At 36.1% G+C, this 27,374-nt stretch overlaps 1 protein-coding gene and 1 non-coding gene across 2 annotated transcripts in view; both read left to right on the top strand.

The window, feature by feature from the left end:
* TEX11 (testis expressed 11) overlaps positions 1–27,374 on the top strand; it is a 247,613-nt gene that overhangs the window by 158,056 nt on the left and 62,183 nt on the right. Inside the window, exons 18-24 of the mRNA XM_049643926.1 lie at positions 3,359–3,483; positions 6,211–6,296; positions 10,515–10,571; positions 15,020–15,060; positions 16,216–16,302; positions 24,440–24,510; positions 26,179–26,295. Coding sequence (XP_049499883.1) covers positions 3,359–3,483; positions 6,211–6,296; positions 10,515–10,571; positions 15,020–15,060; positions 16,216–16,302; positions 24,440–24,510; positions 26,179–26,295 — 584 coding nt within the window. The remainder of the gene's footprint in view (positions 1–3,358; positions 3,484–6,210; positions 6,297–10,514; positions 10,572–15,019; positions 15,061–16,215; positions 16,303–24,439; positions 24,511–26,178; positions 26,296–27,374) is intronic.
* On the top strand, positions 25,342–25,426 carry TRNAR-UCG (transfer RNA arginine (anticodon UCG)). Its single transcript has one exon. It is a non-coding gene; the product is annotated as a tRNA-Arg (tRNA).

Here is a 27,374-nt window from a genome sequence, read left to right as displayed (position 1 = left end):
TAAAATTACTCAGGCTCCTTTGTTGTCATACCTTCCTGCCACTTTTAGCCCTGGGAACAACTAATATTTTTGCCTTTTCTAGAATGTGATATAAATGGGATCATACAATATGAAGCTTCTTGTGCCTTTTTTTCACTTAGGATAATGCATTTGAAACTCATTCATACTGTTGTGTTTCCGTAGTTCTTTTTTATTGCTGAATAGTAATCTATCGTATGTATGTACCACAGTTTGTTTCTTCATTCCCCATTTGAAGTATGGATGGTTTCCATTTTGGGTGACTGTGAATAAACATGCTATAAACATCTGTTTACAGATTTTGTGTGATGACAGATTTAACTTCTGTAGGGTAAATTTCCAGGAATTGGATTTTTGGGTTGTATGATAAATATGTGTTTAACTTTATTAGAAACTGCCAACCTGTTTTCCTAAGTAGATATACAATTTTACATTCTAACCAGCTATGTATTAGTGTTCTAGTTGGTCTACATTCTCACCAGCACTTTGAATTGTCCTTTAAAAAAATTTCTACCTATTCTAATAGTTGGGTAGTGATATCTTACTGTGGTTTTAACTAGCATTTTTGTAATGTCTAATATTTGACATCCATATATCTTCTTTGGCAGAGTGTTTTTTATAAATCTTTTAACCAGTTTTCTATAGGGAACTTTGTTTTCTTTTTCTTTAATTCATCTCTATATGTTTTATTCATCTTATACCATAGTAGCTCGAACATAGGAAAGAAATATATTTTGGTTACTGAGATATAGGGAACTTTGTTTTCTTATTATTGAGATTTGAAAGTTCTTTATATGTTTTAGATATAAATTATCAGGTGTGTTTTACAAATTTTTATTTTTATTTTCATATCAATGTCTTTCATGAGAAATTTGACAGTCTAATTTATCTTTTTTCTTGTTTTATGGATTGTGCTTTTGGTAATATACCTAGGAAATCTTCATCTAATCTAAGGTCACAAAAATTTTCTCCTATATTTTCTTCTAGAAATTTTATAGGTTTAAGTGTATGGTTAGTTCTATGATCAATTTCATATTAATTTTTGTATTTAATTTAAGGTATGAACCAAAGTTATTTTTTATTTTTTATTTTTTTGCACATGGCTATCTAATCATTCGGCATCATTTTTTCCAGCATTATTTATTTTAAAACTATCTTTTTTCAACTGAATTACCTTTGCACATTTATTAAAAATTCAGTTGTCGGGGTGCCTGGGTGGCTCAGTCGGTTAAGCATCCGACTCTGGATTTTGGCTCAGGTCATGATCTCATAGTTCTTGAGTTTGAGCCCCAGCCCCATGTTGGGCTCTGTGCTGGCAGCATGGAGCCTACTTGGGATTCTCTCTTTCTCACTGTCACTCTGCCCCTCCCCTGCTTTTGCTCTCTCTCTCTCTCTCTCTCTCTCTCTCAAAATAAATAAATAAAACTTTAAAGAAGAAAAGAAAAGAAAATCAATTGTAATATGTGTGTTTAGGTCTCTTTCTGGTTTCTTAATTCTGTTGCATTGATCTATTCATCTATCTTTACACCACTTTTGCACTGTCTTAATTAGTTTAGCTGTGTAATAAATTTGAAATCATGTAGTCAAAGATCATAACTTTATGTGACTTAATACTTTTAATTATGTTGAGGCTTGTTATATGACCCAGAATATTGTCTTTATTTATAAATGTTCAATGTGCACTTGAGAAAAATGTATATAAACTATAGATGTTTATAACATTCAGGTCAAGTTGATTAATAGTGTAAAGTGTACTATATCCTTGCTGATTTACTACTTGTTCTATCAATTAAGAGAAGGTACTGAAATCCTTGAATACAATTGTGGATTTGTTCATTTTTCCTTGTAGTTCTATAAGATTTTGTTCTTTGTGTTTTGATATGTTGTTATTTGATGCATAGATATTTAGGATTGAATATCTAAGGAGTTAAATGAATTAACTCCTTATCATCACAGAGTAACTTTCTGTCACTGATAATATTCTTTGCTCTGAAATCCATTTTGTCTGATATTACTATAGCTACTCCAGCTTTCTTTTGATTACCTTTACCATAATATATATTATCCCATGGTTTTTCTTTTAACTAATTTTGTCTTTATGTTTAAAGTATGTTTCTTGTAGGTAGCATATAGTTGAAAGTTGCTTTCTTTAAACATTTTTTTTTAATTTTTTTTTAACGTTTATTTATTTTTGAGACAGAGAGAGACAGAGCATGAACGGGGGAGGGTCAGAGAGAGAGGGAGACACAGAATCTGAAACAGGCTCCAGGCTCTGAGCAGTCAGCACAGAGCCCGACGCGGGGCTCGAACTCACATACCGCGAGATCGTGACCTGAGCCGAAGTCGGACGCTTAACCGACTGAGCCACCCAGGTGCCCCGAAAGTTGCTTTCTTTAATTCAGCATGACTATCTGCCTTTTACTCAAGTCATATAGACTATTTTTTTTTTAATTTTTTTCAACATTTTTTATTTATTTTTGGGACAGAGAGAGACAGAGCATGAACGGGGGAGGGGCGGAGAGAGAGGGAGACACAGAATCGGAAACAGGCTCCAGGCTCCGAGCCATCAGCCCAGAGCCTGACGCCGGGCTCGAACTCACGGACCGCGAGATCGTGACCTGGCTGAAGTCGGACGCTTAACCGACTGCGCCACCCAGGCGCCCCAAGACTATTTTTATTTAACATGATTATTGATATGGTTAGGTTTAAATGTAGCATCTTATTTGTCTTCTGTTCGTCCTGTTCTTTTTTGCCACTTTTCTTTTTTCTACTTTCTTCTGGATTGAGTACCTTTTATGATTGTATTTATTTCATTTTTGGCTTATTAGCTCTCTTTGTTGTGTTATTTTAATTGTTACTTAAGTTCTGTAGTGCATATACTTAACTTACTGTATTCTACCTTTAAGATATATAATTGAATGTAATACCACCATTCGTTTTTCAGTTTTCGTTCTGTTTTATAATCCATTTTATGAGTGTACCAAAATGTATTTAGCCCATCCATCATTGATGGAGTTTAGGTTGCCCCTATATTGCACTCTTAAAAAAATTGCAGGATGAACATATTTTTATGTTTTTGTTCACTTTTGCAAATATATCCATGGGATAAATTCACAGGGGTGAATTGCTCAATTGGGCATTTTTCTGACATTCAAGTCTTCCTTGACAGTTTAGCAATTTAGATGAATTTATGAAAATTAACTAATATTTTAAAGCTGTTACTGCTCTTAAAATGAGTTCCAAAGTCACTGTGGTATAATTAACCCTAGATTGCTATTATCTTTGATAAGAATATCTCCTTTTCTTTTTTTTTTTTTTTAACTCTTTCCTTCTTTTTCAGCTTTGCGGGCAATTAATACATTAGAGAAGTTAATAACAGGTGTAGTACCAAAAGAGAATGCGCTACGTGTGGACAAAGATTCACCTGTCACGCTTCTCAGTTTAATTGCCCAATTTGCTCTAGAGGTAATTCTTATGTATTTATCTATAAGATTTTTTTACCTCTTTTCCTTTTTAAGATATAATTAATGGAAGTCCTTAGAGGAGTTTGCTACAAAGAAAACAAATTGGTCAGTTGGTTGTGAGAAGTAGGATCAAGGGTTTGTTTGTTTGTTTGAGATGAATGAGAATGTTTATATGCTGATGGAAATGATCCAGTAAGAGAACAAAAAGTTGACATTGCGAGAGAGAAAAGGGAGAATTGTTAGAGCAATGTCCTTAAGCAGGGGGGAAGTGATGGACACAAGTGTGTACATTCAGGGATTGGCTTTAGGAAAGAACATGCATAGTTCATCTATGCTAGCAGTTGAGAAGTTGGAGTATGTGGTGTGGTCCCTGGTGTGTGAATAAATGTAGTAGTGGTAATCTGGAAGTTTTTTTCCTGGCTGCTTCAGTTTTTTCAACGAAATAGGAAACAAGATCATCACCTGAGAGTGAGAATGGGAGAGGAGGTGTTGGGGAGTTTGAGAAGTTAGGATAAGGTGTAAACTAATCATTCAGAAAAGCAAGAAAGTGAATGACAAAGGTAGTGTGGGATGCTTGCCCAGTAAGAATTAAGGCCTATTTGATGAATTTTTAAAATAAAACAAATAGTTATACAGGTTTTTATCCAGCCACTTTCAGCTGCATGGATGTAGGCACAAAAGTCAGTGGAAAGTTGAATTTAACCAGGCTTGTCGTTTTGCCAGATGAATACAATGAAGCAAAAGAGGAGTAGGATAATCAAGGAACAAGGTACTGGTTATAATAAATTCCCATGGAATTTCACCTGGCCATGGAGGAGGACATCAAGGGGATGAGAGACAATGAAAAATTAGTAGCATGAATGGATTGGAGGTTTAAGTGCAGTTGAAGGATTGCTAGAGTGAATATAAAGGAGTGAATTAGAAAGGTAGGAGATAGTGGTCAGAAAGTAGAATACAGGAAGCAGAGCAGGGTGCAGGACTAGGGTGAGGAAAGGAGGCACTTAAGGAAGCACTCACTTTGTGAGTCATGCAAGTGCAGAGTTAGTTCTTGCGTGATCCTGAGAGCGAGTGCTTCCTTAAATTTTGCACCTTAGGTGCCCCACTTGCATCAGTCACCTAGCTCACCTTAGTCCCAGCCCTGACTATGAGTGTGGAAGGTTTGCAACCATTAGTATTGACAGGGTCCAACATAGAGATCAATGGAACAGAATAGAAAACCCAGGAATAAACCCACAATTATATGGTCAATTAATCTTCAACAAAGGAGGAAAGAGTATGCAATGGGAAAAAGACAGTCTCATCAACAAACAGTGTTGGGAAAACTGGACAGATACATGCAAAAGAATGAAACTGGATCACTTTTTTACACCATACACAAAAATAAACTCGAAATGAATTAAAGACCTAAATGTGAGATCTGAAACCATAAAAATGCTGGAAGAGACCACAGGCAGTAATTTCTCTGACATCAGCCATAGGAACATTTTTCTAGATATGTCTCCTGAGGCAAGGGAAATAAAAGCAAAAATAAACTATTGGGACGCCATCAAAATAAAAAGCTTCTCCACAGTGAAGGAAGCAATCAACAAACCTACAAGGCCACCTGTGGAATGGAAGAAGATATTTGCAAATGACATATCCGACAAAGGGTTAGTATCCAAAATATATAAAGAACTGATACAACTCAATACCCTAAAAACAAACAATCCATGGTTAGAAGACATGAACAGATATTTCTCCAAAGAAGACATCCAGATGGCCAACAGACACATGAAAAGACCCTCAACAATAACGATAGGGTCCCATTGATGACTATGCTAGTGAACAGCTAAGGTAAGTGACAGAGTAGAGTTCAAGGAAATAAGAGACAAGGATATTAGGAGGATCATCTATCTATATATTGAAAGTGCCAAAAACTAAGACAGGAGAAGTTTTTTGAGAAAATAACTGTGCAATAGATAGGTCATCAAGAAATAAAAAGAAATGGCCTGAGAGCTGATAGATCAGCACAATGAGGAGTGGTGGGTGATATAGTCTGATGACAGGAAATTCAAAGCTGGGGAGTTTAGGGAGGAAGAAGGGAGAATAATTTTAAAACAGCAATGAAGAACAAAAATGACACCTATTACATCTCCAGGTCCATGGATAGAAGGGAGATCTGAGAAAAACCACCACTACTTGAGAGGGCTTTTTGGAAGCAGTATCCTTGGTGGGACCTAGATTTCCATTATAGAAAGAATGTGGAGGGAACTTTAGGGAAGATGTTGCTCCTAGAGAAGATTTTGATGAAAATGAACTGAACTTCAGAGACCGTAGTAGAAAGATTTGGGGGAGGTGGGGAGAAATTGGACAAGAGGAAAAAAGAAAGGATTTATAGAGCTTTATCATGATTGGAGTGCTGGAAATGAGAGTCCGGGGTTCTTTTGGTTACTGCTAATAAACTGGGATAAAGAGCACAATAAGATTAGTCTGAGTGGATTCAAGGCAGTGTTGGCAAGGCAGTGAGTATTTATGGATAAGGAGGAGTGGGTTTCTGGGGCCAACATGACCTGTTCTGTTTTTGTCAATGAGTTATTTCTTCATTCTACCATCTTGCATTAGTTCTTTCGATAATAAAAAATGAACAAATTCAGAATTTTTTCTTGTCATTAATGGACAGGAATATAGATAACATTTTCTAAGTATCACTTTGAGAGATAATTTAACATATTATATTTGTCCTGTTTAGAATGGACAACAAATTGTGGCAGGAAAAGCTTTGGAATATTTAGCTCAATATTCAGAAGACCCACAACAAGTCCTTTCGGCTTTAAAGTAAGTAATTCACATCCTATAGATGTGGAAGGATTTCTTGTAAATCTTATTCTTAATCTATAAGCTTTGTCGAAAAGGTGCTGATATGATCAGGTCTACTATACCAACTGTTGTTTTAAATTTTTTTCCAAGCTTTATTGAGATATAATCAACAAATAATATTGTGTAAGTTTAAGGTGTATAACCTGATACTGCGAAGTGGTTTGCACAACAGAATTAGTTAACATATTCATTACCTCAAGAAATTACAGTTTCTTTGGGTTTGGTGAGAACATTTAAGATTTCGTCTCTTCCCAACTTTCAAATATGTAATAAATACATAATACAGTCTTCTTAATAACCATAGTCACCATGCTCTACATTATAGCCCCAGAACTTGTGCATCGTAGAATTTGAAGTTTGTACCCTTCCTCCACACCCACCTTCTAGCAAACATCATTCTATTCTCCTTCTATGGGTTTGGCTGTTTTTTAAAGATTCAACATGTAAGTGAGATAATACAGTATTTGTCTTTCTTTTCACTTAACACAATGCCCTCAAACTTGATCCACGTTGTCACAAAAGGCAGGATTTCCTTTTTCTATATGGCTGAATAATATTCCTGTGTGTGTGTGTGTGTTGTATGTCTGTGTGTGTGTGTGTGTGTGTGTGTGTGTGTGTGTGTAAATATCACATTTTCTTTATCCATTCATCTATCAATGGACATAGGTTATTTCCATGTCTTGGCTGTTGTATATAATGCTGCAGTGTACATGAGGGTTCAGGTAGCTCTTCAAGATAGTGATTTTCTTTCCTTCAGATCTATACCCAAAAGTGGGATTGCTGGATCATAGGGTAGTTCTGTTTTTAATTTTTGAGGAACTTCCATGCTATTTTCCAGTGGCTGTACCAAGTTATATTTCCACCAACAGTGTTCATAGTTTCCCTTTTTTCCACATCCTCACCAACACTTACCTCTACATTTTGATACTAACAGGTGTGAGGTGATATCTCAGTGTGGTCTTGATTTGCATTTCCCTGATGATTAGTGATGTTCAGCATCTTTTCATGTATTTGTTGACCATGCATGTCTTCTTTGGAAAAATGTCTATTCTGGCTATTCGGGGTCTTTTGTGGTTCCATACAAATTTTAGGATTGCTTGTTCTAGCTTCGAGAAGAATGCTGGTGCAATTTTGATTGGGATTGCATTGAATGTGTAGATAGCTTTGGGTAGTATTGAAATCTTAACAGTATTTATTCTTCCATTCCATGAGCACGGAATGTTTTTCCATTTCTTTATGTCTTCTTCAATTTCCTTCATAAGCTTTCTATAGTTTTCAGTATACAGATCTTTTGCATCTTTGGTTAGGTTTATTCCTAGGTATTTTATGCTTCTTGGTGCAATTGTGACTGGGATCATTTTCTTTAATTGTCTTTCTGTTGCTTCATTATTGGTGTATAAGAATGCAACTGATTTCTGTACATTGGTTTTGTATCCTGCGACTTTGCTGAATTCATGTATCAGTTCTAGCAGACTTTTGGTGGAGTCTATCGGGTTTTCCATGTATAATATGTCATCTGCAAAAAGTGAAAGCTTGACTTCATCTTTGCCAATTTTGATGCCTTTGATTTCCTTTTGTTGTCTGATTGCTCATGCTAGGACTTCCAACACTATGTGAAACAACAGCAGTGAAAGTGGACATCCCTGTCTTGTTCCTGATCTCAGGGGGAAAGCTCTCAGTTTTTCCCCATTGAGGATGATATTAGCTGTGGGCTTTTCATAAATGGATTTTGTGATGTTTAAGTATGTTCCTTCTATCCCGACTTTCTCGAGGGTTTTTATTAAGAAAGGATGCTGAATTTTGTCAAATGCTTGTTCTGCATCGATTGACAGGATCATATGGTTCTTATCTTTTCTTTTATTAATGTGGTGTATCACATTGATTGATTTGTGAATGTTGAACCAGCCCTGCATCCAGGAATGAATCCCACTTGATCATGGTGAATAATTCTTTTTATATGCTGTTGAATTCGATTTGCTAGTATCTTATTGAGAATTTTTGCCTCCATATTCATCAGGGATATTGGCCTGTAGTTCTCTTTTTTTACTGGGTCTCTGTCTGGTTTAGGAAGCAAAGTAATGATGCTCAACGTTGCTCCTCACCAGGGAAATACAAATCAAAACCACTCTCAGATACTACCTCACGCCAGTCAGAGTGGCTAAAATGAACAAATCAGGAGACTATAGATGCTGGCAAGGATGTGGAGAAACGGGAATCCTCTTGCACTGTTGGTGGAAATACAAACTGGTGCAGCTGCTCTGGAAAACAGTGTGGAGATTCCTCAAAAAATTAAAAATAGATCTACCCTATGACCCAGCAATAGCACTGCTAGGAATTTACCCAAGGGATACAGGAGTGCTGATGCATAGGGGCACTTGTATCCCAATGTTTATAGCAGCACTCTCAACAATAGCCAAATTATGGAGAGAGCTTAAATGTCCATCAACTGATAAATGGATAAAGAAGTTGTGGTTTATATATACAATGGAATACTACTTGGCAAGGAGAAAGAATGAAATATGGCCTTTTGTAACAACGTGGATGGAACTGGAGAGTGTTACGCTAAGTGAAATAAGTCATACAGAGAAAGACAAATACCATATGTTTTCACTCTTATGTGGATCCTGAGAAACTTAACAGAAGACCATGGAGGAGGGGAAGGAAACAAAAAGGTTAGAGAGGGAGGGAGCCAAAACATAAGAGACTGTTAAAAACTGAGAACAAACTGAGGGTTGATGGGGAGTGGGAAGGAGGGGAGAGGGTGGGTGATGGGTATTGAACAGGGCACCTGTTGGGATGAGCACTGGGTGTTGTATGGAAACCAATTTGACAATAAACTTCATATTTAAAAAAAAAGAAAGGAAAAATGTCTATTCAACTCCTTTGCCCATTTTTTAATCACATTTTTTGCTTTTTTTTCCCTATTGAGTTGTATATGTTCCTTATTTGTTTTGTATATGAACCCCTTATCAGATACATGGTTTGTAAATATTTTCTCCTATTCCATAGATTGCCTTTTCATTTTGTTTCCTTTGCTGTGCAGAAGCTTTGTAGTTTGATGTAGCCTCAATTGTTTATTTTTGCTTTTGTTGCTTGTGCTTTGGGTGTCATATCCAAAAAATCATTGTCAAGGAGCTTTTCCCCTATGTTTTCTTTTAGGAGTTTTACTGTTTTCAGGTCTTCTGTGTTTAATCCATTTCAAGTTAATTTTTGTGAGTAGTGAAAGATAGTGGTCCAGTTTCATTTTTTTGCATGTGAATATCCAGTTTTACCAGCAACATTTATTGAAAAACTCTCTTTCCCCCACTGAATATTTTTGGCTCTCTTATTATTTCTGGGCTGTCTATCTTTTGGTCTGTGTTACTATTTTTTGTGCTGTTACCATGCTGTTTTGATTACTAATGTACTGTTGCTTTGTAGTATAGTTTGAAATCAGGGAGCATGATGTCTTTAGCTTTATTCTTCTTTCTCAAGGTTGCTTTGGCTATTCAGGGTATTTTGTGTTTCCATATGAATTTTAAGATTGTTTTTCTATTTCTGTGGGAAATGTCCTTGGAAATTTGATAGGGATGCTTAAAGTTAAAAAATGATACCAATTGAATTTGATTTCTCCCCTCTCTCTTTCTGTGAAGAAAAATGGTTTACCAAAAGGTTTATCAAAAGATAGATGTACACCTCAGATAAATATATAAAATCATTCAGGATTAGATGGTATTTTTAAAAAGATTTTTAGGGTTTGAAACTTTATAAACTACCTTATTTTGTCAGTTCATCATGATGCTGTCATATTCCCTTGAAAGAACAGTCATCCTAGTTTACGTGGAACCCAAAGGCCAGTTCCAGTTTCCTTAAAAAAATAGTAAGATTTCTACATTGTACCTGATGTTCTAGCAGGTGATTTGGATATAAACTGGGGAACTATTTAAGAATTCGTCATAAGCATCACTTCTGTTTTAAATTATTTTCTTAAATTACTCTTCCAAAATTATAAAATTTATGTTTTCATTACAATCATTAAAACAATACAAAGATCTATAAGTAAAATAAACTTAGTCTCCTCCTTACCCTCTCTTTTCTCACTTCTGCCTCCTAGGATAATCAAGATTAATAACTTGGTAAATATTCTTTCACATGTTTTTCCTAAGCATCATTTTTTTGTATTACTTTATCATACAGGTGTTTGTTTCGTCTGGCTCTTCCAAAAGTTTCTCAGATGTCAGAATCTGAAAGCAGGTACATTATTTCAGTAGAAGTGGTGTATTTGCCATTAGAAAAGTTGTAGTAACTTTCAGTATAAACCTTATGTTGAGAGATGTATAGTCTTGTGGGTAAGATTAATATAGGCTCTGGGGCAGTCTTCCTGGGTTCATAGCCCATCTCTGCAACTCATTAGATGTGTAACCTGGGCTTTTGTTTCCCCATCTGTAAAATAAGAATATAATAGTATCTACTTTCTGGGGTTGCTGTTATGACTCAATGAATAAATATGTGAAAACACTTCAAAGAAGAGTGCCAAGGGGCTCCTGGGTGGCTTAGTCTGTTGAATGTCCAACTCACAATTTCAGCTCGGGTCATGATCTCACAATTGTGAGATCAAGCCCATGTCAGGCCCTGCACTGGGCATGGAGCCTGCTTGGGATTCTCCCTCTCCCTCTCTCCCTCCCCTTTCTCTCTCAAAAAAAAAAAAAAAAGAGTGCCAAGCACTTACTAAGCTCTCAGTAATATTAGCTATGATTTTACTATGACATTGCATCTGTTTTCCCCCTCTTTTTTAAAAATTCACCCATTTAATTTTTTTAATGTTTATTTTTGAGAGAGAGAGAAAGAGAATGCAAGCAGGGGAGGGGTAGAGAGAGAGGGAGACACAGAATCTTAAGCAGGCGCCAGGCTCTGAGCTGTCAGCACAGAGCCTGATGCAGGGCTCGAACTCATGGACTGTGAGATCATGACTGGAGCCGAAGTCAGACGCTTAAGTAACTGAGCCACCCTGACACCCCAGTTTCCCCCTTTCTTAACATGACGCATATATAGTCATATCTCTTACTTTCCCACAGAAATGTATAACCTGGTTGGCTTGTTGATTGTGAATCTGTATTAGCTCAGCTAGGAGTATTCAAATACATTTCTGCTCACAGCTTCTGTGGCATAAGACATCAGGAACTTAACAATTGGTGGAAGAATTGGGTCACCAATTTTTCATTCACAAAATCCACTACCTCCTAATGATTTGAAAGAAAACTCCATCAAGGTCTTGCTTAGGGATAACTTTTAGAGAAGTAACTATTCATCTCTATATTCTCTGCTTAGATAAAAACTCTGTAACAATGTATCTATACTTTGCTTTTCCTATATATATAATTTGTACTTGGGATCAATACATTTTTTCAGCTGAATTCTTTAGGAAATGTCTGACTGATATGACTGATGACATTATTTTTTATAATATAAATTTGGCCTCTTCTTTATAGGTTGTATGAGTACATTAAGAGGGAACCCAATTGAACTAAAAATACAAAAAGATAGAGACAATTGGAAATTTTAATAATGACCACATATTTGATAATATTAAGAAATTAATCATTAGACATAAGATGAAGTGTGGTTATGTCTTTTAAAGGAATTTCTATCTCTTAGAGATACATCCTAAAATATTTATTAATGAAATGATGTGATGTCTGGAATTGGCTTAAAAATAGTAGGGGAGGGAAAGGAGTGGGTGGAGGTATCATTGAAATAAGATTGATGATGAGTTTACTAATTATTGAAACTGAGTAATGGGTACATGGTGATTCATTTATCTGTTAACATAGAAACATCTTGGGAATTTTCCACAGTAGAAAATTTAAAAACAAAATGGTACGATGATAGCATTGTATGGTGACTAATGGCAGCTACACTTGTAGTGAGCAATGCATGATGTATAAACTTGTCCAGTTACTGTGTTGTACACCTGAAAATAGAGTAACATTATGTGTCAATTATACTTCAATTTAAAAAAAACTTTACAAAATCATCTTAAAATTTTTTTTAAATAAAAGAGGAAACTCAGAGACTAAACATAGCTAATAGATTATAACAGCTATTTGAGGGCTAGGACTATTTGTATTTATCTTTGTATCTCTGAAACCTAGGACAGTATGTGACACATAATATTCCCTCAGTTTATTGAAATGGCTGAATATCAGTTCTTCACAAGAAGATCTTTAGCACTGGTCTTACAAAGCACTTCATATTCCATGTAATTGTATCATATAGTCAAACCCCATTCATTAAAGACAATTTGGAAATGGGGAAAGGAAAGGAATCCTGTTTAAATTCATAATAACTTAAATTACAGAATTGTTTAAATATATACCTATATTGTTTTCAAGTAAATACAGTAATAAAGAACATCTGCTAGCAGTGTTTTCAGATAGCAGTCAGGACCTTATTTAACAAATAGATTAATTTGTTGGTTGTTTTTTTTTTTTAAGCCCGATTCAATGGAAGAGTCAAAGAATTGAGTTCCAGTTTTAGCTATTTCACTAACTCTGGTTCACATTAGACAACAACAATTTATTTAACTTCTCTAAGCTTTATTTTCTTCATCTGTTAAATAAAAAAAGCCAGGGGCACCTGGGTGACTCAGTTGGTTAAGCGTCAGACTTCAGCTCAGATCATGATCTCACGGTTCTTGAATTTGAGCTCCGCATTCGGCTCTATGCTGACAGCTCAAAGCCTGGAGCTTGCTTCAGATTCTGTGTCTCCCTCTGTCTGCAACCCCCACCCCCACCCTCTGCTCACACTCTGTCTCTGTCTCTCTCTCTCAAAAAATAAATAAACATTAAAAATTTTTTTGAATGAATGAATAAATAAATAAAGCTAGACTGGGTAATTTCTAAAGTTCCTTTTTCTTCTAAAAATTCCATGGTTTTCATTTAGCAGAATCTACCTAAGTAGTATAACAATTCACATGTTAAAAATTTTCTACACAACTTGTCTCTTAAATAGACTATATACATCCCTTTCCAGGTCCTCATTCTTATTTATACTATTTATTTGCATTAATGAACCCTAACTAGATTATTTTATATAGTGACTGAATTAAATAAGTGAAGAAGTCAACTTTAGAGCAGCTGAAATTCAAATTAATAAAATTTAGTTTAAGAAGTTACTTTATAAAAACCAGACTTCTAATATTTATCCCTGAGAAAGCTGCTACTTTTATTATAATACTAGAGCTCTTCATGATGAGGCTAGTCTTATAGTATGCTCTACCCTATCTCCTGTTAACTTCCTTAGTTGAGTTGGCCAGTACTTCCATATTCATTCCTTTGTTTAATAAAATGGCATGTTTTCCTCTGTTAAAATGTATATACCCCTTAAAGAAGTTTGACAAAGGGTCAAGAACCTGTGTAGTAGTCTTGAAATTGTCATTAATTGCATGACTTTGGACAAATAATCCCCCATTTCCAGATCTATTTCCTCATCTGTGAAATAAAGGATCTGGACTGGATAAGTGGTTTTTAAAATCTATTCCTCAGAACTCTGGAAATTCTGTGGCACTGCCTCATGGACTTCCAGGAAGATGAGGCTCTAGGCCTCTACCCACCACTGGTTCAACCAGAGCAACTAAACTTGTATCTTTTCTCATATAGTAGATTTTCATAAAACCTTATTTGAAATAAGGGTTCCACCTCTTGCACTGTTGGTGGGAATGCAATGGTGCAGCCACTCTGGAAAGCAGTGTGGAGGTTCCTCAGAAAATTAAAAATAGACCTACCCTATGACCCAGCAATAGCACTGCTAGGAATTTACCCAAGGGATACAGGAGTACTGATGCATAGGGGCACTTGTACCCCAATGTTTATAGCAGCACTCTCAACAATAGCCAAATTATGGAAAGAGCCTAAATGTCCATCAACTGACGAATGGATAAAGAAATTGCGGTTTATATACACAATGGAGTACTATGTGGCAATGAGAAAGAATGAAATATGGCCCTTTGTAGCAACGTGGATGGAACTGGAGAGTGTGATGCTCAGTGAAATAAGCCATACAGGGAAAGACAGATACCATATGTTTTCACTCTTATGTGGATCCTGAGAAACTTAACAGGAACCCATGGGGAGGGGAAGGAAAAAAAAAAAGAGAGAGAGGTTAGAGTGGGAGAGAGCCAAAGCATAAGAGACTGTTAAAAACTGAGAACAAACTGAGGGTTGATGGGGGGGGGAGGGAGGGGAGGGTGGGTGATGGGTATTAAAGAGGGCATCTTTTGGGATGAGCACTGGGTGTTGTATGGAAACCAATTTGACAACAAATTTCATATATTTAAAAAAAATGAAATAAGGGTTCCAATTCCCCCTCTTCAAAAAAAAAAAAAAAAAAACTTTAACATCACAAAGATCACTATCTGCTCCAAAATTCTGTGACTCTGTCATAAAACCTTACCAGCCATTGAAATGCTTTGCTGAGAGTGGGGGTAGAGGGGAAGAGAGAAAAAAACTGTGAGGGCACTGGGGAATGAGAAACAGTATCATATAGTGAGGAAAAATGGTGTTGAAATGATAGGTTGGAGCCTTGAACAATAAACTTCACAATTTTATGTTGTCTTTGTGCAGCTCTCTTGGGGTGTCTTTTTGGTACTTTTTTTTTTATAAGTAAAGCCTTGGAACAGTCAGAAAACACTCTTTATTTTTTAGGAAGAAAGAAATGGATCGACTTTTGGCTTGCTTGAATAAAGGTAAATATCTTGTTTATTTTCAGTTCTTCATCTTGCCTCTGTCTTCTATTAAATTCTCCAAGTACATGGAGCACACGGACTCAGACTTCATGTTTGAGTTAAACTTCATGCTTTTATTAATGTTTGCCATAGCAGTCTACTTTGGTTTCTTTATTCACAAGCAGAGAAGAGTTTGTCATCACTAACATTCATCTCCAAATGTGATTTCAGCTCTCTTTTTATTCCAACTCGTTTTAAAGACCTTTATGTCCTTCCTTCCTCCCTCCGTCCCTTCCTTGCTTCCTTCTTTCCATCCTTCCTTCCGCTTAATTTTCACGCCCTCTGAATCAAAACTTGATTATTTACTCTGTTATTTTGAAACTTGTTTAACTACCCGAGTCCATGTCATCTCCCTTATCTATTAATAATTCTTCCCTCTGCACTTCAAGCTAACGTCCTAGCCACCACAGCAAATTCTTTTTTCCAACTCTATGCTTTCTTACCCGCTGTCTCTTTTGTCTAACCGGTCTTCCTATTTCCGCTACTCATGTACCGATTTCCTTTTGTCCAAACACATTCCCAAGTCCCTATCTTAGAAACTCTATTCCATTTATTGCAGCTGTTCAATTTTATAACTCAAATATCTGTCAACAAGGTGTCAAATGTAGCAAAGTGGTTTAAAAGCTTTTAAACTTTGCTTGTTGGTATTCTTTTCTATCAGAAGGGGGTGTGGGTATGTAATGAATGCCTTCTGATGATGACAGCATGTTTTGGTTCTTTACCATGCTTGCTCTGGGAGCTCAGTAAGTATTAATGCCAACCTATTGATACTCTTCCAGTTCTCTATCTCCATTTCAGTCTTTTTAATGATTGTTCCTACTCTTGGTTTCTTTACATGTAAATACTATCTTTCTGCCTCAGGTGTTGAGTGATTACTCTAATTAAAATTTTAAACCTCTCCAAAGATGTGTTTGTTCCCGAAAATTTGAGTTAACGGCTTCTCAGAGCTTTGGTAATGCTGTCATTTTAATTACTTTTGGTATGGGCTTGTACACACACAGACCAAAAGAACGTTCTACTTTCAAATTCATGTTTGAATTTTTAAGGCAGTATTAACAATTTTGCTAAAGATTAAAGTAAAAGACTTCAAATATAAAATCTTTCTGTTCATTGCAGCAGTCCTGAAAATTGCTCATTCTTTTCATGACGAGAACTCGACTGAAGACTCAACGGTTAATGAAGCTCAGTGGTTTCGAAAAATAGGTAAAAGGAAATTCCGTGGCTATGTATAGAATCAGAAATATATGGATTCAAATTCTGGCTCTTTTATTTGTAGCTATGGGTACAAGGATAAATTAATCTCAATTTCATTATTTATAAAAGGGGAACAATTAAACATACTTTATAAGGCTACTAAGGATTTTAAGTAAAACTGTGTATGTACCTGGGACATAGTAGGTACTTAATAAATGTTAGTTTTCTTTTTCTCTAGAAATGGGTCTAAGAATAAAATGATGAATTATAACTGCAAATTCCCAAGGGTGTGCTCCTAAATTTGGTCTAGAATGCCTAACTTATCTCTAAGTTTGATTTATCAGAATAAACTACATTCAGAGCGCCTGGCTGGCTCAGTCAGTACACCATACGACTCTTGATCTCAAGGTCATGAATTCCAGCCGTATGTTGGGCATAGAGATTACTTAAAATAAATAAACAAGTAATAAACTACATGCAACAAAATGGATGAATCTCACAAACTAATGTTGAACAGAAGTCAGACATGGATTCTATTTATATGTAGCAAAAAAAGCAGGCAAAACTAATTGATGATATTAGAGCTCAAGATGGTGGTTACCCTTAAAAAGGGTTGGACTTGAAAAGGGGTAATTGGGTTGCTTCTGAGTTTTTGCTAATAATCAAGATCTGTCTTGATCTGGATTGGTTACATGGATATATTCACTTTGAAAATTAATCAAGATGTCCAATTATATGTTGTGTAATTTACTTTTTGTAGGTTTAATTTCAGTAAAACCATTTTAAAAATTGTGGAGGCAATTCCTTCTCAGCCTTTTGGCTAAAATCAAGTACAGAAATTGTGGAGGTGGTAACTACAGTGATAAGTAATCAAGAGCAATTAACCAGCAATGTCACAAAGTAGACTCATTCTACATGAATCTTTTTCTACTTTACAGGATTTACTGGGGCTCTAATCTAGGAGAAAATGGAATAAACACATTGGTCTGGCTTCTAAAAAACCTATGGAAATAATGGAAAATAACAGATATTTAAACTACATAAAGGATCAATGACTTAGATCTTTTGGACGTTTGAAAAGTTATTTTCCAATACTTCTTTTACTGACTTTTCATTTTCATTTTCATTTTCCAATGTGAAGATTATACTAAATGTTGCCTAATGGGGTCTTCCAGTGCTCTATGAAAGATATGAATCTTTCCAGCAATTTTCTTCATCCTTTGATTCTAGTGTATTGTGTTCTTTGCTGATTTTTTTTTCTTTTCAAGTTTTTAAATTCCAGTAGTTAATATATAGTGTAATATTAGTTTCAGTTGTAGAATTTAGTGATTCATTACGTACATACAACACCCAGTGCTCATCACAAGTGCCCTCCATAATACCCATCACCTATTTAACTCATCCCCCACCCACCTCCCTCCGATAACCCTGAGTTTGTTCTCTATAGTCAAGAATCTGTTTAATGGTTTGCCTCTCTTTTTTATTTCCCTCTGTTCAGTATTTTGTATCCTTTGGGTAAATACCTGCTAGTGCAATTGCTGGATTGTAGTGTAGCTCTATTTTTAACTTTTTGAGGAACCTCCATACTTTTTTCCAGAGTGGCTGCACCAGTTTGCATTCTGACCAGCAGTGTAAGAAAGTTCCCCCTTCTCCACATCCTTGCCAATATCTGTTGTTTTCCTGTGTTGTTAATTTTAGGCAATCTGACTGGTGTGAGGTGGTATCTCACTGTACTTTTGATTTGTATTTCCCTGATGATGAGTGATATTGAGCATCTTTTCATTTGTCTGTTGGCCATCTGGATGTCTTCTTTGGAAAAATGTCTATTCATGTCTTCTGCCCATTTTTTAATTGGGTTATTTGTTTTTGGTGTGTTAAGTTGTATAAGTTGTTTATATATTTTGGATACTAACCTTTTATCAGATGTGTCATTTGCAAATACCTTCTCTCATTTCATAGGTTGCCTTTTAGTTTTGTTGATTGTTTTCTTTGCTGTGCAGAAGCTTTTTATTTTGATGTACTCCTCATAGTTTCTTTTGCTTTTTGTTTCCCTGGCATCCAGAGAGATATCTAGAAAGAAGTTGCTTATGGCCATTGTCAAAGTGGTTACTGCCTGTGTTCTCTAGGATTTTGATGGTTTCCTGTCTCACAATTAGGTCTTGCACCCACTTTTTATTTACATGGTGGCGAATTTATTTTCATGATGGTGTAAGAAAGTGGTCCAGTTCCATACTTTGGCATGTTGCTGTCCAGTTGTGTCAACACCATTTGTTGAAGAGACTCTTTTTCCATTGGGTATTCTTTCCTGATTTGTCGAAGATTAGTTGACCATATAGTTGTGGGTTCATTTTTGGGTTTTCTCTTCTGTTCCATTGATCTATATGTGTCTGTTTTTGTGCCAGTAACATACTGAACTGATCACTACAACTTTGTAATATAACCAGAATTCTGGAATTGTGATGCCTCTGGCTTTGCTTTTCTTTTTCAAAATATTGAAAATATTTGGCTATTTAGGGTCTTTTGCAGTTACATTCAAATTTTAGGTATGTTTGTTTTGGCTCTGTGAAAAATACTGGTGGTATTTTGAATAGGGATTGCATTAAATGTGTAGATTGTTTTAGGTAGTATAGATATTGTAACAATATTTGTTCTTCCAATCTATGAGCGTGGAATGTCTTTCCATTTCTTTGTGTCATCCTCAGTTTCTTTCATCAGTATTTTATAGTTGTCAGAGTACAAGCCTTTTATCTCTTTGGTTATGTTCATCCCTCGGTATCTTATGGTTTTGGATGAAATTATGAATGGGATTAATACCTTGATTTCTCTTTCAGCTGCTTCATTATTGGTGTATGGAAATGCAATAGATTTCTGTACATTGATTTTGTATCCTGTGACTTTAAGGAAATTGTGTATCAGTTCTAGCAATTTTTTGGTAGACTCCAAAAAAATGTGGCTAGGACTTCCAGAACTATGTTAAATAACAGTGGTGAGAGTGGACATCCCTGTCTTGTTCCTGAGCATAGATGAATAGCTCTCAGTTTTTCCCCATCAAGGATGATATTAGTTGTGGGTGTTTCATATATGGCCTTTATAAGTTTGAAATATGTTCTCTCTATCCCTACTTTATTGAGGGTGTTTATCATGAATAGTTGTTGTACCTTGTTAAATGCTTTTTCTGCATCTATTGAAAGGATCATGTTTCTTATCCTTTCTTTTATTAATGTGGTATATCACATTGATTGCTTAATGAATTTTTTTTTAATGTGGTGTATCATATTGATTGATTTACAAATATTGATCTACTCTTGCAGACCAGGAATAAATCCCATGTGATCATAGTAAATGATTCTTTTAATGTGGTGTTGGATTCAATTTGCTAGGATTTTGTTGAGAATTGTTCACATCCATGTGCATCAGAGATATTGACCTATCATTCTCTTTTTTGGTGGATTCTTTGTCTGGTTTTGGGTAATGCTGGCCTCATAGAATGAATTTGGAAGTTTTCTTTACATTTCTAGTTTTTTAGAATAGTTTGAGAAGAATAGATGTTAGCTCTTCTTTATTTGTTTTCTTAAAATTTTCTTTTAATGTTTATTTTTGAGAGAGAGAGACAGCGCAAGCAGGGGAAGGGCAGAGAGAGAAAGAGGGAAATACAGAATCTGAAGCCAGCTCCAGGCTCTGAGTGGTCAGCACAGAGCCCAACATGGGGCCCAAACTCACGAACTGTGAGATCATGACCTGAGCTGAAGTCTGACACTTAACTGACTGAGCCACCCAGGCACCCCATTAGCTCTTCTTTAAATGTTATGTAGAATTCCCCTGTGAAGCTGTCTGGCCTTGGACTTTTGTTTGCTGGGAGTTTTCTGATTGCTGATTCAATTTCTTTGCTGGTTATGTGTCTGTTCAAGTTTTCTATTTCTTCCTGTTTCAGTTTTGGTAGTTTATATGTTTTTAGGAATTTATCCATTTATTCTAGGTTGTCCAATTTGTTGTCATATAATTTTTCATAATATTCTTTTATAATTGTTTGTATTTCTGTGGTGTTGGTTGTTATTTCTCCTCTCTCATTTGTGATTTTATTTATTTGCGTCCTTTCTCTTTTCTTTTTGATAAGTATGGCTAGCGGTTTATCAACTTTATTAATTTTTTCAAAGAACCGGCTCCTAGCTTCATTGGTTTGTTATACTGTTTTTGTAGTTTCTATATAATTTCTTTCTGTTCTAATTTTTATTATTTCCTTCTTTGGCTTTAGGCTTCATTTGTTGTTGTTTTTCTAGCTACTTTAAGTGTAAGGTTAGGTTGTTTATTTGAGATTTTTCTTGCTTCTTCAGGTAGGCCTGTATTGTTATACTTCCCTTTTAAGACCACTTTTGCTGCATCCCAAAGGTTTTGGACCATTATGTTTTCATTTTCATTTGTTTTCATGTATTTTTTAATTTCTTCCCTGATTTCCTGGTTGACCCATTCGTTCTTTAGTAGCATGTTGTTTAATCTCCATGTGTTTGTGGTTGTTCCAATTTGTATCTTGTGGTTGACTTCAAATTTCATAGTGTTGTGGTCAGAAAATATGCCTGGTATGATCTTAGTCTTTTTGTACTTGCTGAGGCCTGATTTGTGACCTAGTATGTGATATGTTCTGGAGAATGTCTTATGTACACTTGAAAAAAATGTGTATTCTGTTGCTTTAGGATGAAATGTTCTGAATATATCTGTTAAGTCCATCTAAACTAGTGTGTTATTCAAAGCCATTGTTTCCTTGTTGATTTTCTGCTTAGATGATATGTCCATTGCCCTAAGTGGAGTGTTAAAGTCCCCTACTATTGTGTTATTTATCAATAAGTTCCTTTATGTTTCCTAGTAATTGTTATATATATTTGGGTGTTCCGAGTTGGGGGCATAAATATTTAGGACTGTCAGATATTCTTGATGGATAGTCCCCTTTCTTATAATATAGTATCTTTGTTCATCTTTTGTTAGAGTCTTTGGTTTAAAATTTAGTTTGTCTACAGAGAGGGAGGGAGGCAAACCACAGGAGATTCTTAAATACAGAGAACAAACTGAGGGTGGATGGGAAGGGGTGAGGGAGAGGAGAAAATGGGTGCTGGGCATGGAGGAAGGCACCTGTTGGGATGAGCACTGGATGTTGTATGTAATCCAATCTGACAACGAATTATATTAAAAAAAACATTTAGTTTGTCTAATATAAGTATTGCTACTCTGGCTTGCTTTTGACTTCCATTTGCATGATAAATATTTCTCCATCACCTCATTTCAATCTGTAGGTGTCTTTAGGTCTAAAATGAGTCTCTTGTAGGCGCATAAAAACAAAACTGGGTCTTGTTTTTTTTTTCATTCTGACACCCTGTGCGTTGATTGGAGCATTTAGTCCATTTACATTCACAGTAATAATTATTGATAGATATGTAGTGCCACTTTATTACTTGTTTTGTCATTGTTTCTGGAGATTTTCCCTAATATTTCTAGTCTTTGTTGCTTTTGGTCTTTCTTTCCCACTTAGAGTCCCCTTTAATATTTCTTTCAGGGTTGGTTTAGTGGTCACAAACTGCTTTAGTTTTTGTTTGAGGAAACTCTTTATCTCTCCTTCTATTTTGAATGATAGCCTTGCTGGATACAGTATTCTTGGCTACAGATTTTTCTCATTCAGCATGTTGAATATATCATACCCCACTCCCTTCTGACTTGCTAATTTAATTACAAATTTAATTACAGTATGTCTTGATGTTATCCTGCTTTGTTGATTTACGTGGGAGTTCTCTGTGCCTCCTGGATTTGTATGTTTCTTTCTCCAGATTAAGGAAGTTCTCAGCTATTATTTCCTCAAAAAACTTCTGTCCCCTTTGCTGAACTTTATTTTTTTTTATTTTTATTTTTATTTTTTTTCAATATATTAAATTTATTGTCAAATTGGTTTCCATACAACACCCAGTGCTCATCCCAAAAGGTGCCCTCCTCAATACCCATCACCCACCCTCCCCTCTCTTCCACCGCCCATCAACCCTCAGTTTGTTCTCAGTTTTTAACAGTCTCTTATGCTTTGACTCTCTCCCACTCTAACCTCTTTTTTTTTTTTTCCTTCCCCTCCTCCATGGGTTTCTGTTGAGTTTCTCAGGATCCACATAAGAGTGAAAACATATGGTATCTGTCTTTCTCTGTATGGCTTATTTCACTTAGCATCACACTCTCCAGTTCCATCCACGTTGCTACAAAGGGCCATATTAAGTTCTTTCTCATTGCCATGTAGTACTCCATTGTGTATATAAACCACAATTTCTTTATCCATTCGTCAGTTGATGGACATTTAGGCTCTTTCCATAATTTGGCTATTGTTGAGAGTGCTGCTATAAACATTGGGGTACAAGTGCCCCTATGCATCAGTACTCCTGTATCCCTTGGATAAATTCCTAGCAGTGCTATTGCTGGGCCATAGGGTAGGTCTATTTTTAATTTTCTGAGGAACCTCCACACTGCTTTCCAGAGTGGCTGCACCAATTTGCATTCCCACCAACAGTGCAAGAGGGTTCCCGTTTCTCCACACCCTCGCCAGCATCTATAGTCTCCTGATTTGTTCATTTTGGCCACTCTGACTGGCGTGAGGTGATATCTGAGTGTGGTTTTGATTTGTATTTCCCTGATAAGGAGCGACGTTGAGCATCTTTTCATGTGCCTGTTGGCCATCCAGATGTCTTCTTTAGAGAAGTGTCTATTCATGTTTTCTGCCCATTTCTTCACTGGGTTATTTGTTTTTCGGGTGTGGAGTTTGGTGAGCTCTTTATAGATTTTGGATACTAGCCCTTTGTCCGATATGTCATTTGCAAATATCTTTTCCCATTCCGTTGGTTGCCTTTTAGTTTTGTTGGTTGTTTCCTTTGCTGTGCAGAAGCTTTTTATCTTCATAAGGTCCCAGTAATTCATTTTTGCTTTTAATTCCCTTGCCTTTGGGGATATGTCGAGTAAGAGATTGCTACGGCTGAGGTCAGAGAGGTCTTTTCCTGCTTTCTCCTCTAAGGTTTTGATTGTTTCCTGTCTCACATTCAGGTCCTTTATCCATTTTGAGTTTATTTTTGTGAATGGTGTGAGAAAGTGGTCTAGTTTCAACCTTCTGCATGTTGCTGTCCAGTTCTCCCAGCACCATTTGTTAAAGAGACTGTCTTTTTTCCATTGGATGTTCTTTCCTGCTTTGTCAAAGATGAGTTGGCCATATGTTTGTGGGTCTAGTTCTGGGGTTTCTATTCTATTCCATTGGTCTATGTGTCTGTTTTTGTGCCAATACCATGCTGTCTTGATGATGACAGCTTTGTAGTAGAGGCTAAAGTCTGGGATTGTGCTGCCTCCTGCTTTGGTCTTCTTCTTCAAAATTGCTTTGGCTATTCGGGGCCTTTTGTGGTTCCATATGAATTTTAGAATTGCTTGTTCTAGTTTCGAGAAGAATGCTGGTGCAATTTTGATTGGGATTGCATTGAATGTGTAGATAGCTTTGGGTAGTATTGACATTTTGACAATATCTATTCTTCCAATCCATGAGCAGGGAATGTCCTTCCATTTCTTTATATCTTCTTCAATTTCCTTCATAAGGTTTCTATAGTTTTCAGCATACAGATCTTTTACATCTTTGGTTAGATTTATTCCTAGGTATTTTATGCTTCTTGGTGCAATTGTGAATGGGATCAGTTTCTTTATTTGTCTTTCTGTTGCTTCATTGTTAGTGTATAAGAATGCAACTGATTTCTGTACATTGATTTTGTATCCTGCAACTTTGCTGAATTCATGTATCAGTTCTACCCTTTGCTGAATTTTAACATACTTTTATCAATTCCAGTGGTGAGCTCCTTGGTGATCCTTATTTTTTAGATAGATTTATTCCATCTAAGAACATATCGTATGTCCCCAGTTTTTAAAAAATATTCAGCACTACCTCCATTAGTTATTGGCTAGAATCAAAGATTGGAAGTGACAGAAGTCTTTAAATTTACCTGGAAAAAAAATTCTCTAAAAATCTAAAGTTAGCTTTTTTAACCCAAGAAATACCTCAGCGTATTAATATTAAAGATGCAGGTAGTGAAGATTATAATGGTACAGATTAAAGAGTAGATTTCCATAATTACATTTCATATTTGTTAACTTTCAGCTTGGAATTTGGCTGTGCAATGCGACAAAGACCCAGTGACAATGAGAGAGTTTTTCATCCTTTCTTACAAGGTAAGTCTCTTCTAATAAGAATCTCATGAAGGGACCGCAACAAGGGTATGTCCACTCTGGCTATGGCCAAGGACTAAATATAGAGTGGTATTGACTTTTACACTGGGAACTTTTAGAATACACATCTAAACAGGAATGGCCTACGGAGAATTAGATCCCTAGGGGAACAATGTGCAAACATGGAGCAGGTCTCCCCATACCAAAATAGCACGAACAACAATCAGGGAACCTAAAGTTCTACCATAAGGGACTTATTCCCTTACTTTTGAAGGAATTTCAGTCTCTCAGAGTCCTATATTAAAATATAACTCTCTTTAGGATTGGAATACTCTAAGTTGTCAACTAATAAAGTTTTGGAACAGTTATAAGTCAATAGGAGTATAGAATAGGCAACTGGGGTCATCAGGATGTGAAAAGAATGCTAAGAATCTTAGGCCTACTTTATAATTTTTCCTAGAACAGGTTCTGGGTATAAGTATTTGTAAGATTATTTTGCAATTAGAAACATTTTAAAACAGTCATTAGCCTCCAAGTTGGAGAGATCAAATGCCAGAAAGGAAACAATATTGATGAGAGAATAAAAAAAGAGGGGCTAAGAATATCTGTCTTACACATTGAGGAGTACACAGTCTGATATGTTGATATAGATGAAATGTTAAGAGTTTTAGAACTGAAATGAACTATAGAGCTAATCTAGTATACTCCCTCATTTTAAATACGAGTAACCTGAGACCTAGAGATATTGGGTGTTTTGAAATGCTGTTAATTCAATGACAGTGATGATTATGATCACTAAACATTCTGAGAGATTAAGAAATAGTCTTTCGGGGCGCCTGGGTGGCTCAGTCGGTTGGGCATCTGACTTCGGCTCAGGTCACGATCTCGCGGTCCGCGGGTTCGAGCCCCGCGTCGGGCTCTGGGCTGATGGCTCAGAGCCTGGAGCCTGCTTCGGATTCTGTGTTTCCCTCTCTCTCTGCCCCTCCCCCGTTCATGCTGTGTCTCTCTCTGTCTGAAAAATAAATAAACATTAAAAAAAAAATTAAAAAAAAAAAAGAAATAGTCTTTCACAGCTTAGGTATAATTGCTATTTAAATTAGGTGAAATAAATTAGTTTTAGTTTGAACATTTTTGATAGTACTAGCAGGGTTCTATGTAAGAATCCGAAGTGGCCCAGTGGTTTATTGTAGTAAAAGCTGGGAGCTTTTTCTAAAGTTAGAGGACAAGGTTTAATGATTAGGTTATCCTAATGCCTGTCAAGATTTGGTATTGTCTCTTTCAACCATGACAATATGTGTGGTATTTTCAGCTCTATTCAATACAAAGGAGAAATCTATTTGCCAGGGGAAAACTCACTTAGAAATTACAACATAAAGCAAGAAGTAAATCACTAGATAGAAATACAGGGCCAAATGACAGTACTTATCACTGGGAAGATAAGAAAATTGTGAAGACATGAAGCTTTTTATCTCTAGAAAGTTCCTTAAAAACAATGGAAAGTAATATAAAATTAAAACCGTAAATCAGTGTTACAGTCTGTATAAGGTGAGGTGTGTTTTTCCAGCTGAATTTTTTCATTCAGACAGGATGTTGCTGATATTCATTTTGATTGTTTGTGTTCACCTGGCAGAATTCGCACTATTCATTGATGTTCTGGTTATTTCTTATCAGCTGTCCCGGTTTTGTCCTTCTGATCAAGTAATTCTGATTGCACAGAAAACATGTTTACTTATGGCAGCTGCAGTTGATCTAGAGCAAGGGAGAAAAGCTTCAACAACTTCTGAACAGGTAATGTGCAACCTTCAAAGAAAACACAAGGAAGAGTTTAGTGTGCCATTTGGTGTGTTTGCCTTCCCTGATGCAGTTCTTTCTGATTCTCTTTAAAGAATCCTTTCATCCTTTCCAGCAGCATCTTGATTTCAAAGGTTTGTAATGGCTCATTCCTCCCTAAGGAAAGGTCACATTTGGCTTGGCCTCTTCTTTTAAAAAGATTGAATATCTCTTCTTTTAAAATGTCTCTTTCCATGGACCACTCTTTCTGAATCTGTTTTTAGCTATTCTTTATCATCTCCCTGCAATCATATGTGGCCTATAAGAATGAGATTTTTTTCTATTTTTGTTTCCTTTTACACATTCTCTAAGGAAGAATTCATCTACCTCCACAGCTTTGATAACCATCTGATTATTTACTTGGCTTGTTTTTCTTCACTCTAATTGGATTTGCTTTCTTTGGCCCACACCCTTAAATATTTTATCAGTAACTGAATTTTAACAAGAAGACAGAATTACTGCCTTTGCCTGAATTCCACTCTTAGCTTCGTAAATCTTACCCCTTTTAAGAAATACCAACATCAACATCCCTGTCTCCCATGGACCAGAGTATTGGTTTATCTTTAGTTTTTTACCATCTTTCTTCCAAGCTAAGAAAATTGTCTCTAAGTTAGACCAGTAGCATTTTGGTATGATTTTAAAATCTAGATCTCTCTGCTTATTATCTCTTACCTAGACAAAGAAAACTTCCCAATTTCCCATATTTGCCAGCTTTTCTTTCCAAATCGTATAAAATCCTTCCTGCTGTTTATTTCCTTCCTTCTGTTAATTTCTTCTTTCATATTATTCTTCAGATCTGGAACAAACTGTCACCACATCTCTGCCAACATATTTCCCTTCCTTTCTGTTCCCTTGTTGAGTTCAACTAAACATTAGAGGAACACCTGGGTGGCTCAGTCAGTTGATTCTCTGACTCTTGATTTCGACTCAGGTCATGGTCCCAGGGTCGTGGGATTGAGCCCTTTGTAGGGCTCTGCACTGAGCATGGAACCTGCTTGGGATTCTCTCTCTCTCTCTCTCTCTCTCTCTCTCTCTCT

The sequence above is a fragment of the Panthera uncia genome, chromosome X (genome assembly GCF_023721935.1).
Source record: "Panthera uncia isolate 11264 chromosome X, Puncia_PCG_1.0, whole genome shotgun sequence".
NCBI lineage: Eukaryota > Metazoa > Chordata > Mammalia > Carnivora > Felidae > Panthera > Panthera uncia.
Note: the sequence above shows the minus strand (reverse complement) of the source record. Positions and strands in the feature narration are given on the sequence as shown.